The sequence below is a fragment of the Patiria miniata genome, unplaced genomic scaffold (assembly GCF_015706575.1).
Source record: "Patiria miniata isolate m_02_andy unplaced genomic scaffold, ASM1570657v1 HiC_scaffold_5, whole genome shotgun sequence".
Taxonomy (NCBI): domain Eukaryota; kingdom Metazoa; phylum Echinodermata; class Asteroidea; order Valvatida; family Asterinidae; genus Patiria; species Patiria miniata.
In genome coordinates this window covers 9,023,768-9,040,571 of record NW_024037072.1, presented here as the reverse complement: position 1 = coordinate 9,040,571, position 16,804 = coordinate 9,023,768, and the positions used below count along the sequence as shown (strand labels likewise).

General features: G+C 40.2%; 1 protein-coding gene across 1 annotated transcript; it reads left to right on the top strand.

Moving 5' to 3' along the window:
• The first annotated feature begins 43 nt into the window (after window positions 1-43).
• On the top strand, window positions 44-16,543 carry LOC119740816 (very long-chain acyl-CoA synthetase-like). Its single transcript, XM_038216253.1, has 9 exons — window positions 44-1,612; window positions 6,389-6,607; window positions 7,406-7,564; window positions 7,921-8,042; window positions 12,086-12,286; window positions 12,575-12,668; window positions 13,463-13,664; window positions 15,316-15,413; window positions 15,918-16,543. Exons 1-9 carry the CDS (start codon window positions 1,108-1,110, stop codon window positions 16,223-16,225), a joined length of 1,908 nt encoding a protein of 635 aa, XP_038072181.1. The 5' UTR covers window positions 44-1,107; the 3' UTR covers window positions 16,226-16,543.
• Window positions 16,544-16,804: the final 261 nt, after the last annotated feature.

Genomic DNA, 16,804 nt, shown 5'->3' with positions numbered 1-16,804 from the left:
CTATGTTTGAAGATCAATATTTTAAAACTATTAAATTGAAAGTTTGAGATATGCTGAACAAGTAGGTGAAAATTGCTTTCAAAGGTGGATTTTCTTCTTTTTGCACCACCCTGTACAATAGAAGACTTTATAACTTTGAGAACTTTGTAATTGTAAAAGGGATTGTAATGCCATTTACTGTCTATTCAATTATTAATGTACGCAGTTGTAGACATCTGCTTGACCTGAAACGAAATATAAAAACGTGATATATTGTGAGCAAACAAATGCAATGTTCCTCATTAAATTATTCGTAGAACATGAAGAAATTTATGAATCGTAATACATGAACACAAAAACAAACATAGTTGAATACAAAAAACAAAATGGTTCCAGAATGACAAAAAAAAAAATGCCATTAAACATAACCATTGTTGTGTTTCGTGTTTGCCTCGGTGTTTTGAACTTTGATCGGTGTTTATCATGGTTAGTGTTGATTCAAGATAATGGTAAGTTAATATAAAAAAATCTCGGTTTGAATAATAGCGTTTACCATAACAGCGCATCCAGTAAATTTCTGATTTGTTTGTCCACTCAACTCCTCCCCAGTAAAAGCCGATAGAGATTTGATACACACTGTATACAGACTGCATGCTAAACTTCCACATCCCTGTTATATTACAATTGTAGAAGGAAGCAACCACTATCATCAGCTATCTTGGTTATCAAGCTCAAGCTCGTTAAATATAACATATCCGCGAACAACAAGGCCGGATTCTCCACCTAATTATGGTGTCATGTGATCACTATACATCACCGTGTTAACGTGGATTACGAGTATTAAATAAAACAGCAACTACGTACATGTATACCACAACGACTCACCCTCTTTGATCCAGACAGACAAGCAAAATAAATGCCCTCGAGTTTTGGGGGAGAAATTTACACTTGAGGGAATTGCACCAACCTATTGCTTTCTGACTGAGTGACTGACTCGAAGTCACTAACTGTCTGACTGAGTCACTGATTATTCTAAACTGCCACGTAAAGACGTTCAGGTCGAGCTCGATTCGGCAAGCCTAGTCCTGTTGCTTCTAGTTTTGTCCGGGCATAGAAGCTCGCGAACTCATGCCTCTTCCCGTGGACAGCAAAGTGGCCGGGATAGCAGCGGCTTCAACCCTGGCAGGGCTCCCGGTCGCGACCGCGGCATTCCTGCGCCTAAAGTACGGTCCAACCGTATTCCAAGATCTGGCCTACATGCACCAGCGATGGATCCTACAGAGAGCGTTGCAAACCCTGCGACAAAAGAACACCAAACTGGTTGATTTCTTCGAGGAACACGCGAAGCAGACACCTGAGAAGGCGTTCCTGCTCCACAGGGACGAGGTCCACACATACGGGGCGCTGGAAGGGGAGGCCAACAAGCTCGCCCGATTCGTCAAGTCCACAGGTCTCGTGAGATGCTTGGACACCGTGGCTATATTCATGTTCAACGAGCCCAGTTTCGTCCTGTCCTGGCTGGCTTTCAACAAGCTGGGGCTGAGGATGGCTTTTTTGAACTACAATCTCAAGGGCGATTCGCTCCTTCATTGCATCAAGGCTTGTAAGGTGAAAGCAATTGCATGTGGTGTAGGTATGTCGATCTCATTAACTTTCAATTGGCTTGATCTCCCCAATGATGCAGGCAAAGTTGTTTGGGTGGCAATTCATTTATTTCCAGCAAACAAAATGGGAAAGCCGATCCTCTTTTCTTTCTCACTGGCTAAAAGTTGAAATTTGAATATAATTATAGGGATATACAATTAATATATCAAATTTCCTCATGGGATTTATACCAATGCATATGCAGATACATATATGTCTCGGTCCACTTTGTTAACTTGTTTAAACTTATAATGTCTGCTGCATGGAACGTCGCCAATTTCTTCCAAAGAGAACACTAATTACACATTGCAATAGCCGTCGTGCAAAAAGTGTGATGCAGCATCACACTCGGACAGGCGTGAGAACTTTTACGCATCGTGAATGCTTAGGGTATAACACAATAATTATTTATAACACAATAATTATAGGGGGATGCCATGCTTCGTGCGGCACCCGCTAACTGGGTGGATTCGTAAATTTGTATTGTTTGCAAGTTGTCAGTGGAACAAAAAAAAATAAATAAAGAGGTAAGGGGCCATTCAGAATTTTCAATGTCTTAAAATATCGACTTTTTTTCCAAATTATTTTGACCCACCCACCCACCCCTAATTTCGATTGATAAAAAACTGAACGTGTACATGTACATGCACTTGCATGTACATGTACTTGAACACCATGTATGTACATGTGTGTCTAGTTCAGTGACGGCGTGAAGTTGTCGGTCTTCCTCTTTTATGTGATAAAATATGTGATACCTCACCAACAAGTATCTTTTAACGAAATTCAATCAGAATTTTTATCAATTTTTTTAAAAACGTTTAGTTGTTGTGTTACTTGTTGGTGTCCCTGCCACACTGTACAATGGTGAGGCCGTGCGTTACGCACGTGGATTGTTTACTTTCGTTTTGACGGGGACTTTAATGAATAGAGTCTGGTGACTGTACATAGAAATTTCTTTGAATAAAAGTCGAATCGTTCATTCATGTGCACTTGTTATGCAAAGCAGGGGCAGTGGTTCAAGGATATCTATGTCGACTTGCAAAAAGTGTGCAAGAACGCGACTTGAATGCTTTTATGTGTTAACAATACAACGACGCTGTTTAGATATTTCACTGTGTGACACAGTGAGAAATTTTGGAATCATAATGGCGTCAGCGATACTTGCTGGGGAGCTCTTGCGTACGACTTTCTGTACTTTGGTTCTGTTGTTTCCAGGACAATTGTGTTTACGGTAACCCGACGTACCCAGATTTTTAAAGACGAAATTGCCGACCTCAAACTTGTTAGTGCCATATTTGGCAACTATATGTGCGTTATTAGTTTAATTAAACAAATGAACAGGTTAATTAAACATAGTACCATTGAAGGTACCTAAAAGTAAACATAACAGCATAGAAGACCGACAGACGAACATAAAATGTTACAAAATAAACATATTTGTCTGGATAATTTTTTAGGGCGTTACCGGCAAGTTAACACAAACTTGGTGTCAAATAGATCATGGGAGTTACTTTTCTTTGACTTGTCATACAAGTTTACATAAACTTTAACTGTATGACCTGCAGTGGCGTAGCCACGGGGGGGGGGGGGGGGGGGGCCGTGGGGGGCGACAGCCCCCCCCCATGAAACTTTATCGCCCCCCCCCCCAGTCGCCTCCCCCACTGAGATTTTGAGTTTCTAAAAAAATTATCATTGATCTACATGACGCCCTCCCCCCCATGAAATGTTCCAGCCCCCCCCCCCCTCCCCCCACCCACTGAAAAATTCCTGGCTACGCCACTGACAGTATATACAGGGGACGAAGTTGGAAAAGAAACACGCATCGCGATATCGGAACGTTTGCGCGTAGTTCAGGCAAGTCAAAAGATCTATCTTTCGTTGTTTTTTTAATCTTTTTTCCATGGCAAGTGAATTTCGATTTTCAATTATTTAGCTTGACCCACCCACCCACAATTTGGAAAAAAGATCAAAATTGTAAAACATTGAAAATTCTGAATTGCCCCTAAATAAACAACAAACATCTGGGCAAATCAGCTAGGAAGAGACTTCATACAATCATCAGCAGACAGACATTCCTTTCTCGTCTTCGTCCGATAAATCCCACTAAATATCCGAATTATTCATTATCTCCCGAATTTGAAGCAACAACTTGGCAGATTTATCAACAAACACTCATCTTATCCTCATCACGTTGCATAATTGCGTATTTTTGAAAAAAAGGGAACATTTACGTATTTTTGAGAAAGGGTTCAGGCTAGGAAGTGCATATTCATATCGCTCGAATGTGTACGATCGGCGGTTAAAGGGTTATATACTGATGTATTAATTTGACCTGAATTTTACTGATGTATTTGCATGTTGACCCCAAAAGTGCATGGTAAACCTTGGGGAAGCAATTTGGCCACATTTCTCATCATAAACGTCATGTTTTTCATAATAGCGATTAAGATTTTCTTTAGTAGAGGAAATGTTATAATATAACAGTCTCAAAGAAACAAATCTGCCAAAAAGGCAAAACCAAACAATCATGTTTTTCACGTGCCAACCGTAACTATTGCGAAATAATGCAATAGTTTTACGAAATAACGCAATAGTATTGCGGAATAGTATTGTAGAAAAGTATAATAGAAAAGTGCATGCCTCTCCGTCCGATTAGTTTTTGTCCATTGCGCTAGGGTTATTATTTTGACATGATTTGACTGAAGGCGGGAGGGGGTTAACCGTTTGCTGAAAACAAGTTTGATTGATCTTGTCAATTTTTAAGGATCTGATCTTAGGAAACGGTTGATATTTAAAGGAACATTCTGCAGCATTTTTGTCGGAGGACTAACGGATTTTAAGTGATTTAATATCTTTTCATATCCTCCAGTATTGAATCATGGGTACCCTTGGTACACAAAAAAACACGCCGCAGTACGAACGCGTGCTGACAGAAGCGAACTTGATTCCCCCGTAACTAGGTCTAAATGTTGCATGATTATTAAGAGCATTTATAACCGGTCCATTCAGTTTCATTTGGAAATAAAATGATGTCTTGCCTCAAGTATCATTCTTGAAACCCTATATTTATATAAATTAGATTAAAAAAAAAACAGTTTTTAAAGCATATTTGCGAAACGGAACTTTTTTTTGTTAAAGACATATTATTTTTTAAAGACATGGCTGTCATGGGGGCAATAAGCAATGGTTGGGGTGGTTAACCACCATCCTCCGTCTGACCACAGACATTGTGTTCAGATATTAGGATGATGGAAATAATCCTAATACATTTCCGAGAAAATACAAATGTTCCCTGAGATTCCTGAAATAACGTTTGTCATAACCATCTATTCATTGCTTCTTAACTTTCTATGTGTTGACTTCAACACCCTCCGCCTAACCCTTTAAAAATCCGGGACCGTCATTCACTCGCAGCCGTGTAAGGCCGATTTCTAAAAGTTACGTAATACTTTATTTTTGAATGAAACAACACGCACATGTACATTGATATGTTCAGTGTTGATCGTTGAATTATATGAAATTGGGGGGGGGGAGGCTTGGCTACGTCCAGTTTTCAAAGCTGTAACACTGGTGTTTGCAATATCTGTCAATCTTTTCAAACCTCGCGAATATTAAAAAGGTTCCTATCGTTATGGACGGTGTGCAGTAAAAGTTTGCAGAATCGCCACCTTCACGAGTTATTAATTAATAAATATCACCCCTTTTGCCGGCTTCCATTGGTCGATACCGAGACCCGTGCGAGATCACGCAGAGGCACGCTAAAGAATATGCTGATAATATGCACTTCGTAATTGTTGCCCTCAAATTGGCCAACCTGAAAACCATGGACGTGAGTTTGGTCGGCAAGAATCCTCGTGGAAATTTTTCTTGGAGATAGTTCAAGGTATTCAAGTTACATATGCGTTCGCAACAACAGATGAAGTTGTAATTTGGAATATACTTAGATGATATAACAACTTGTGAGGATTCCTAGAAAATGATATAGATAGATTGGGGGCCCATTTCGAACGATTTTTTTCACGACTTTTAGATCAGCTTCATCAGTGACCAGTAATGACGTTTTGGCATCAATAACGACGTTTTTTTCACTGACAAGAAATTTAGAATTTCTTCTTTTGTTATAATTAAACATTTTAATCATTTTAATCATTGAGCATGTTTTCTGAAAAACATAACATTCAAAAAGCCATGTTTGGGGGTTGCATGAATTTCACTGCTCTGGTGGTAGCGTCAATGTACTTGATCGGATTAACTTTGTTTTACAACGGTCACCCTCAGGCTTTCGCAACCACAAGACATGCTCGGGTAGGCTTTAATGCACCACACAAAACTTTATCACAATATACGCCGTGAAAATTTACCGGAATAGACCAATATAGGTTCAATCATTGAGAAATATTGCGTTCCTTCATGTTAATCGCAAAAACAGCTACATTTAATTTCGGAAAACTATTGCGTTATTTCACACATACAATGTTTTTTCTCTCTCTTTCAAAACCTGGCACGAACGGGCTTCCGTATGTTTCTGAGAGCATTTGCCAAAAAAACTCCGCGTTTAATTTCGAGATAGGTAACTATGGAATTCCATGTTTATCTTTGAATTCCGCGTTTCTGTGATAAATTATCACGGTATATTTAACACGGTATCGAGGAAGGCAATTCAAGCTTCCGTAGTTGCAGCTTCGTGAGAGTTTGTCTATAGGTGTAGGTACCCAGAGTCAGGTGCATCACCATAATTTTTCCCAAACGCATTTCCTCCTTACAGATAAACGTTTGTTGAATTCCATGGAGGCCATCATGCCTGAACTTCAGGCCCTGGGTGTCAGAGTATGGATCATAGGGAAAAGCCACCAACAGACGATTCCTAATGGAATGGTCCGTGTGAATACGTGGAATGAGCGAGGTGATCCCATACCACGGAGTGAACGGGATAGTATGAGCGACGAGGATGACGCGCTGTATATATTCACCTCAGGAACGACTGGTGGGTAAAATCTAGGTCAATTTTAAGGGAGAACTCTATGTCCAGCCTCTCTCCAGCCCACCCCCTCTTCCCAAAGTTATGAATGGACGTTGTCACGCTGGCAGCCCCTCGCCGGCAACTTGGTCTCCGCAAACCCTCAGTTTTCACTGATTTTGACTGTAGATGACAAATAGAGGTAGCCCAAACCTGTGCCTCTGATTCATCATCAAAATCTGGCAAGCTTGAAAAGTCAAGGAACTCAGAATTGTCAAGAAATTGGTGTAACGCACCACCTTTTAATCTTGATCTTATTATATTTATGATGACATTGCTGCAATGAATTGGCCAGTAGATTCGAACCCCCGACTCTGATGATTAGTCACGAAGCCTAACTATTGGTCAAACTGAAACTCCCCCATTAGGCCAAAAAGATATATATTCGGTCTCTGGTCAGACCAAAGTTCCGGAATTGACGCGGCCACGCGGCGTTTTTTTGGTGTTTTTTTTTTGCTTTTTTTTTTTTCTTCAAGCTTGGATTGTACAGACAAGGTGGGATACTATTTTGCTTTTTTGGCGTCCTCATTTACATTGGTGTCCTCCATAATTTGCCTTGGTGCTTTCGATCATTTGCCTTGGTGCAATTTCCCATTCCTTGGTGCTCTTTGGTAAAATAAATTGAGGAGGTGCGGAAATAGAGGGCGCTGTTGGAGCTACCGCGGAACATTTTGGGAAAAAAATGATCGACGCGCATGATTAAAATCGACGCACGCGCTGACCAGAGACCGACTTATTTTTTTTTTTGGCCTTATCATATTTTAGGTCTTCCTAAACCAGCCAAGATACCGCATTACCGTCAGGTCAGGAGTTCCTTCATTCACGCTTCGTTAGGACTGACGAAAAACGACGTCATGTACACGTCACTTCCCCTCTACCATAGCGCCGCCTACTCTGTTGGGTTTACGAACGTCATACGAGTTGGTAAGTAACGAGGATGGTTAATTGAAATCCATTTTGAAAAAAGTATTTTCTTCATTTGTATATTAACATTTCCACTACCCTTTTCTGACGTTTTGAGATTGACAATGAAACACATTTATAATGTGCGTCATTTTCAGAATGCATTTGATGATGTACATTGTTGCAGCTAATGCCTATTCAGAATCGGCCTTTAATGACTAACTGTTTCATATACCTGTATAGTTATAGTAACAGCTAGGCTATTAGACGTTAACGTTTTATGTTGCAATATTAGCTTTTTAATCATCGTCATGACATACCATTTTCTATACTCCTGTTTTGAATATCTGGTAACGTTTGTATCCTCTTTGTGCCAGGATGCACCATCGCTCTTGACAACTTTTCAGTTCATAGATTCTGGGATGATGTCCGCAGATATCGCGCCACCGTTATCCAGTACATCGGAGAAATCTGCCGCTACCTTATTTCCCAGCCACCGGTAATATAGGTTTTCCCGGCTATTTTTTATTTTTTTTTAATCGTTTTTTTTTTTAAATCGAATTCACCGATTTTTATATTCAAATTCGTCCGGCAACATCGATTTAGTGCTCTTCCAATGTTTAATTTCGTCTATTGTCAAACAATTTCAAATTTAGTCTAAACAAATGCAAACAATGAGCACACCTTTTCGACTAGGAGTATTCGATTTCGCCTCGTCTACCCCGAATCGTGTACGTTTTTGAAAAATCCAGTTCGTCTAATGCCACACAATAAACATAATTTTTAGTCAGTGGGCTTACGGTCGAAAAATAATGACCCACCATACGCAATTTCGGGTACATTCTTTGAAACTCTCAGTATCACTAACAGATACCTCAAGAAGTTTAAAACCACTTGATGCCATTTTTGTCTGACCCTTTTATGGGCGGGGCCATGACTTTAAAAAGTGGGGGGCTTCGTGGGCAAAAAATGATTCAGATAATTTCACTTTTCTTTTTAGCATTTGGACCGCTCACCCAAGAGCTACATCACGAGAAAAAAATTCCAGAATTTTGCCTCTTTGGGGGTGGGGCCATATTTTATAAAAGCAGGGGGTAAATGTCATTAACAGAAAATCGAGCTTTAAGGGACTTTTTTTGGTGTTTTTGGTTTTGATTCCATTCGGCAAAGAAAACCGGCTGGACAGAATGCCTGCCTGTCAAATCATAAAAAAATTGTTCCCTTTTGGGGTTGTGTCACACTTTTTTTCATAAAAAGGGGGCATATTTCAAAAGTGGGCATGCGGGAGCATGCATTATGCATTTCATGTACATGTATACATTCTTTGAAACTTTCAACATTACATAATTATGGACACCTCAACAAGTCAAAAAAAATCGCTTGGTCCCATTTTTCCAACGCCCCCAGGGTTGCCATTTTGAATGTCCAAATGGCAGCCATTTTAAACATCTATCCTATACATATTGTGCACATATATATTGACAAAATAATCGACTTTTTGAGACATTTATGTGTTGATGTTTTATATCATATCCTGAATACAATGCTGACCTCCTTGACAGTACACTCAAACTGTAACAGCCATTTTAAACTTCAAAATGGCCGTGACGTACAGGTTATATTAAAGATATCATTTGCACTTATTGAAAAAAGTCTGAAAATAACAAAGTTCAATGAGTCAAAGAGCAAAAAGTTATCAAGCTCGAATGATTAAGCGAATGAAATATACATCACTTTAACTGGACACAAGTTTGATGAGGCATTTGATATCAATGGCCCAGAAAGGAAAAACTCGTGCCAAATTGTGCTTGGGAAAACAAGGAAAATTATCTAGAACACAGCTGACTTATTTACGGACACATTTGATCTGTACTGACGAATATTCTCGACACGATGACTAAAGAGGGTGACCAAACTTTGAAATTGAATGCATGGTAAATGACTAACTTGATTTTTCTCCGACGACATTGAATGTAATTAAGAGTTGGTGAATTTGAATGAAAAATGTTTTTAAATAACCGGGAAAACCTATAAAAGGACCAAAAGCGTGGGAATGTAGATCTTTTAGGGAATCTCTTGACAATTCGTAATGACTTTTGGTCTCTATCTGGTTTCGTGGTTATACACTGTACTAAGTTTGGAACCGCGGGGGTCCCGCTAGGCCTTTGCCCCTTGTTTAACCCCCATTTGGAGGATAGTAAAAACCTTGTAATGCTGACATTGAAACCATCACCAAACCATCAAAGTTCCAATGAATATAAGGAGTTCTCCATCCAGGAAATCGCTAAGTACCACAAAGTGACGAGTCAAATAATTATTATGATAGTGCCTTATGGTGACAGATTGTCTATGGGGTTGTGCACATATTTGGGTGCGTTCGTTTAGCTCACCCGGGTCGACACGGGTAAAGGCAAAGGCAGACGGGTCAGCCACGACAGCCGGGCTAATCGAACGCTCAACCGAGGGCCATCCCGATCCTCACGTGACGCCTGTAGCCGTGGCCGTATATAGCCACTGACAAAACGCCCTTTTTGGATTGGGTCTTAGTTGAGATTTCCTTCTTTTTTTGAATAGCAAAACTCAAACAAATTGGGCTGAACTTAAAGTCTCAAAAGTCGCAATGAACTCTACACTACTAGCACACTCTCGTAACAAGTGGCCAGCAACCATTCTACACAAAACCCCATGCACCGTGGGGTTTTGTGCACAAACCTTATCAGTCGGCCGATCATTCTCAATTGACTTCGGCAAAACCGCAAGCCTCATCATAAAGAGTAAGTTAACCGAACCAACTTTTGATACGGATAATGATACGGTGGTCATCTCGCTTGAAGTGGGCTTTCAAAAAAGACTTTTCCAAATGGGAACGACACTTTGGAAATATCAAATCAGTTTGGATATTATGATTCATAAACTTTCTGTATAAACGAGCACATTTTTGAACAGTATTTAATTACTATTATTTTTCCGGTGTGGTGGTGGGGTGGTGGGGGGGGGGGGGCTAGACAGACGATATATCCGAATGGCGCAAATATGAGACAGACAGCAGGCGCAATAAATTCGCGATTGACTAGGGTTCAGACAATTTCTACGCGAGTCATTTGCATAAAAAGTACCCACAATTTTTGGTAAAAAAAAAGACTGTCTATAGTTTGAAAATCGGTGGAATCGTGAAATCAGTGGGATCATCGCGAAAACACGTACTGCACGTTGTGAATAACAACACCAAGTATACGATATAAATCCATTTCTAGCCAATTGCGGTATCGAATCAGGATACTGGAAGAAAGTTTCCTATCCAGGGGTAACTATTGGAAACGAGGTTGGAAATAAAGTAAGCACTTGGGACGAGGTTGGACTGTGTCCTTCTCTGGGGAATGAACAACGCATGCTTGACGTACTTCCACTATAGTGACTCCATTACTAGCACGGTGTCGTAAAAATTGGTACCTTGATCCTGTCTGAACTTATTCTTTAAAATAAGCTTGCGGTCGCTGCCGAATTTAATTGAGCGTGATCGGGGGAGTATAATAATAAAAATAATAAAATGATAAAATATGAATAAAAATAACCGTCTGATATTTTCTGCACAAACCCCCGGTGAAGGGGTTTTGTATTGAAATGTCTATACAAACTTTTACGACAATGTGTTGGTAACGTCTGCTCCACGAGCAGCTGTGGTGGCTGACTGGAGCCCCGAGAATGACGTCAGAGCGGCTAATCGAACGTACAGGGCTGACCCGTGTTGACCCGGGTGAGCTAAACGAACGCACACATGGTACGTCACCGTTCGTAGTGCGACCGAAGATACCAATTTGTGTATGATTATGCATGCAACGACCGCTAAGTTTGATCATCAGCAATTTAAAGTCGTATGGCTGTGTTTATCAAGGGATCACACAATGGAAACATTATGCGAACGTAGGTTGCAGCCATAGGCTGCGGACATGAACCTTTTCGATTTAGCCTAAGGCCAAAAAAAAAGTCTCCGGTTTCTGGTATGGAGCTTGCCCAAAAAGTGGTGCGGCGACGCGGCTTTTTTTTTTTTTTTTTTTGCTTCAAATGTCGGCTAATGACTGCAAATGACTAAACGTAGTGCAAATATGTGGGAGTCCAGAGAGGCCACATAAAGCTTATTCTCGACCATAACCCAAGTCTAAAAACACGTTTAAATTGTGCAGCAGCAGGATTCCAGTCAAACCAGTGAGTTTGGTGGTTTTGAGACGTCATCTTTCATTGAAAAAAAAACTTTTTCATTTTGCCGACGCGCATGGCTACGGCGACGCGCGCGCATACCAGAAACTGGAGACTTTTTTTTTTGGCCTAATGAACCGTTAATTCTCTATCATGCAATATTTGGAAATTAATTGACCGATTTCAAAGCGAGGCTGCCGTGGTATTGTCTTTTTTTGGTGGCACGGGACAGCGAGTACCACGTGAGTGTTGTGACGCGCTCTTTGCCAATCAAGACCGAATCTGTGGCCGCGTTATACTTTTTGACATTAACATTGAATGACTTTTCTCCTACCCAATCACGACTAGCGCCCAGATGACGGTAAGTACAAGCACAAACTCCGCTATGCCATAGGCAACGGTCTGCGGCCTGATATTTGGGAAGCGTTCCAGAGGCGATTCAACATCGGACATATCGCTGAATTCTACGGAGCAACCGAAGGGCCATACTTTATCGTCAATATGGACGGCAGGCTCGGGAGCACTGGGCGATACCATGGTATATTCAGGGTAAGGTTTTTTCAATTTAACAAGGTTCAGTTATGGTATTTACTACCGATGGGCCAAGTAATTCGGACACGGCCTCAGTACATATAATTATCACGATTGAGGGCATTTCACTGGCTGACGTGAAGGCTGCAGCAACATGCTAACATTTTGCTTGCGCCATTTGGAGCATCTTCGCACACGTTCACTTTGAACTCGTGTTACTGCATGATGATGAGTGCCAGAACGATGTGAATGGTTATGTTATTAAAACTTCAATGTTAAGTGACTTTCAAATGTGTCTTTATGTAGGCGTTGACCGACTTCATTGTTATCGTCCAGTGCGATTTGGAAACGGCTCAACCATTTCGGGGGCCGGACGGCAAATGCGTCCCCATGCCTCCAGGTAAACCCAGGGGCGGATCTAGCTATATCCTAGCTTTCAGAAAGGGGGTGGGGATGGGGTTGATATGAAGGGGGGGGGGATGAGTGAATGTCTGCTGAAAGCACGCCTTGCTATGGGGGGTCCGGGGACGTGGCCCCGGAAAAAATTGAAATCTACGATATTTTCTCCTGCATTCTCATGCAATTTGAGTAACTTTATAGCATTCCATTTATTCCCATTTGATTAGTTTACTGATACCGCCCTTCATCGCTAACCCGACAGTGGCATAAAAGTGGGGTCAACTTCTCCCCCGGAGAGGGGTGGGTTAAGTGCCAAACATAATTAACGGCCCCCAAAGACCGCTTTAATTAAAAAAATATCAGGATGAAACAATGTGGGCTCATTTTTCGCATCTGCACGTAAAGGCTTCACCACGCCAAGCAGTGTGGTGATGTGTATTTATCCAATTATTTCCTTTTGATTTTTTGATAGTCTTTGATCGTCTTCTATCAATTAATTAAGGAGTCTCTGGTGCAATGTTTTCCGAGAATTGTATGAAATATCCCGAGAATTCTTCTGGCTAAAGCCTTTCGCCCAATTATGCCATTATAACAGCCACTCATCTGGTTCTTCAAAATTCCACATTTCTGAGTTATTACGAACCATTTAATAATGTTACACAACTAATGTTTTAATGGCCATCATAGTTTGCAATTCTCGCATACCTAGTTTGATCTTGTCCAAAGTATATATTTCAGGTATCGACTCAAACAAGAGCTATTTTTTCTTTGAATGCTCCATTATTTTTCGACCAGGTGAAACCGGTCTAATGTTGATCCGTTTAAATGACACCACAATGCGCTTCACCGGCTACCTTGGCAACCGATCATCGAATGAGAAGAAACTCGTCCGAAATGTCAAGAATAACGGAGATTTATTTTTCAACACCGGAGATCTGATAGTCCACGACAAAGACGGTTACCTGTATTTTAAGGACAGACTTGGAGACACATTCAGGTGAATTCGGTAGTAGACGCCGAGGGCAAAATAATTGCCAAACCAAGGAGATTGTATGTATTTTATTTGTTTTGAAATTGACTTATTCATAAGTTTCCCACACATTTAATTTTTTTCATTCAAATTCGTTATTATTATTATTCCTACAAATGTACCATTAGGGAGACACGTTATCGTAATTTCTTCAATAATAGGGAGACACCGGCTTTTAGGGAGACACACAACTGTCTCCCTAATGGCGCAGCCCCCCTTTAGAGGCAAAATTTTGCTGTCGCAATTAGGTTATATTTGTTGCTCGTGGTCTAATTAATAAAAATACCGAATTTGTGGAAAAAGGACAAGGGAATATTGGGTAATTAGGGCACATTTAAGTTGAAAAAATTTTGTGCACAAGTCTATGGGAAAGTCTCCCAAATGACACATTCCCGGTAATCGTTATTGTTATTATAATTATTATTATTATTAAACAAAACGGATCAGGTAGAGTGGGATAAGTGCAAGCACTATAAGTTGCTTAATTCTCCAGTCCACCCCAGCACATCCTAACCCCTTTGACCCCAAACATTAATTATGTTTAAAGTAGAAATGAACATGTGAAAACATAAAAATACCGAAGATAGCATACAATCATGAGACAAATTGTATAATATAATTTATATAAAATTGATTGCAAAATGACGAAATTGATTCGTCTACCGTACGTTCGGCAATTGCAGACGACGAAATTGAATTGTCTTTCACGAAAAAGTATGGATAATGTATGAAATTGTCTGAACAAAGAGCAAAAATGAGCGACCAAAGACGAAATTGAACATGGGGTATGCAAGATCATGAATTTTCAGGCCGAAATTGAAGTAAACCGTTAATTAATTTGAATGAATTTTTTTTTTTAAATGTGTGGGAAAACATGTATTATGCAAAATTGTTATCCGTTTTCAATACTAATTTGTGTATCCGTTTAGTTCTTTGACAATTTTATGCGTCAACAACTGAAAGAAATGAGGTATACACAAGCAAATGAAAATGCATACTTTTCCTTTCCTGCAAAAAATAAGTAGGCCTATGTATACTTATGAAAAGCAAAATCATTCATATTTTCACTTCTTTCGAAACAGTCAATTCAGTTCTCCTTCTTGTCCTTTGGATTGGTTGTTTAACTTTCAATTTCTTGTCTTGCAATACACCATGCCAAACTATTTGATCTGTGCATGGTTTACCAGCGTGCGCATTTGTCTGATGAATTTGATCGAAAATTTCTTAAAATCGAGTGAGCTAAGACGAATTCAATCCTTAGATGGTCATCAGGTGAGACGACTTCCATTGTGAAATTTGACGACATCGAATGGACAAATATTGAAATTAATTGACCATTGATCATTTGGAATGACCAACGACTAAATTAATTGTAACTTTTGCGCGTTCCAGTCTTCTCGAGACGAAATTGAAGTTAACCGTTATGAATTGAATGACAAAGGTTTTAAAATGTGCGGGAAACCCTATAATTATTAGAAAATGACGGGATAAGAGTGCATTTTATAGAACCTAAGACTAGTAAGAGTGATTATGTGCATTGCTATATAATTATAGTGACCGACGATATTGGTATGTATGACAATACATTTTATATTATTTTTTGTTGTTATTCATTTAGATGGAAAGGCGAAAATGTTGCAACGACAGAAGTGGCGCATATATTAAACCAATACCCAGGAATACAGGAAGCCAACGTGTATGGTGTCAAGGTCCAAGGTATCGCAGGCTGTTTAGTTTTGTCAAGCCAAAATCCAACCATGAATTTATTTTGGGGTTGCTCATAGTATACATCATAATTATGATGCGACACTACAGGCTGAACTAAGAAGGTGTTCACTGGACGTTCAGCTATGCATGTTGACGGTCAGACGTTCTTTTGACCAAAACGTCGAGTTTAACACTGCACCTTTGGTTTCTCAACCGCCTCTCATGTTAGAGATAATTGTTGATGCATTCGCAATCTCCTCATGCCTCAAATCGCATAAAGCCCCCTTACACGCACGCTTTGTGCACGCTTCTAATATGTGCCTAGGTCGATGCATTAATTTTTAATATAGCTTTATAAACTTGAATTAAGAAAATGACTTGAGTGGGATTTGAACCTGCGCCCTCTGGAAAATCATACCTTGGAGTAGATAAGGGCACATTTCTTTCGTTTTTTAAATCTAAAAATGCTTCTTTTTATGTTTCATTTCAATAATATTTTTTTGGAAAATTAAGGTCACGACGGTCGGGCAGGAATGGCGGCAATCGTCTTCAAGAGGACCCACCAACTTGACCCGAAGGCCTTCTACGAGCACGTGGTCAGGTCACTGCCGCTGTACGCATGCCCAAAGTTTCTGCGAATCATGAGCGAGATGCAGATCACGGGGACATTCAAGCACAAGAAGACTGACCTAGCCAGAGAGGGATTTGACCCCAACGTCATTTCAGACCCTCTGTTCTTTATGGATACGGACATGAAGACTTACGCGCCCTTAGACAATGCCGCCATGAGGAAAATTGTGATAGGACAGGCTAGGCTGTAATTCGTACCTAGAATTGGACCAAGGGCTGTCTGCAGTGATCTGCTACCGCAACGAAGCAGTGTTACACATAAGTAGTGGGCCTATTTAGTGAAGCTGCTAAAGCGAAAAGTCGTGCACTTTGTGGTAAACGCATGAAATTTGGCATGTGGGGTCAAAATGGCCTAGAAATCATTTAAAGATCGGAACCTATCCTGGATTTTGCCCATTTTGGGGGCGGAGCTTGATTTTTTGAAAAGGCCGTTTGCACAATAAAAACTCATAAAAACTGTATTTAACATCAATTTTCCTTGTTTTTCTATGCTTTGAGATAAACTTAAACATAAAATAAGACATTCTAGCGTTTTAGCACCTGTTATTTTCCACCCATTTTGTGGGCGTGGCCTTAATGTGTAAAAGAGGCGGTATATATTAGCAGTTTGGTTCAAATATTGAAAATACCATTCAGTTTGGTGGTAAAATCTTGAAAATTGGCATGTTTAGTTGAAATGGGCTGAAAATCATTTTAAGAGGTGGACCTATCTTGGATCTTGCCCATTTTGGGGCGGAGCTTGATCGGTTAAAAAGGGGAGTGCAAACAAA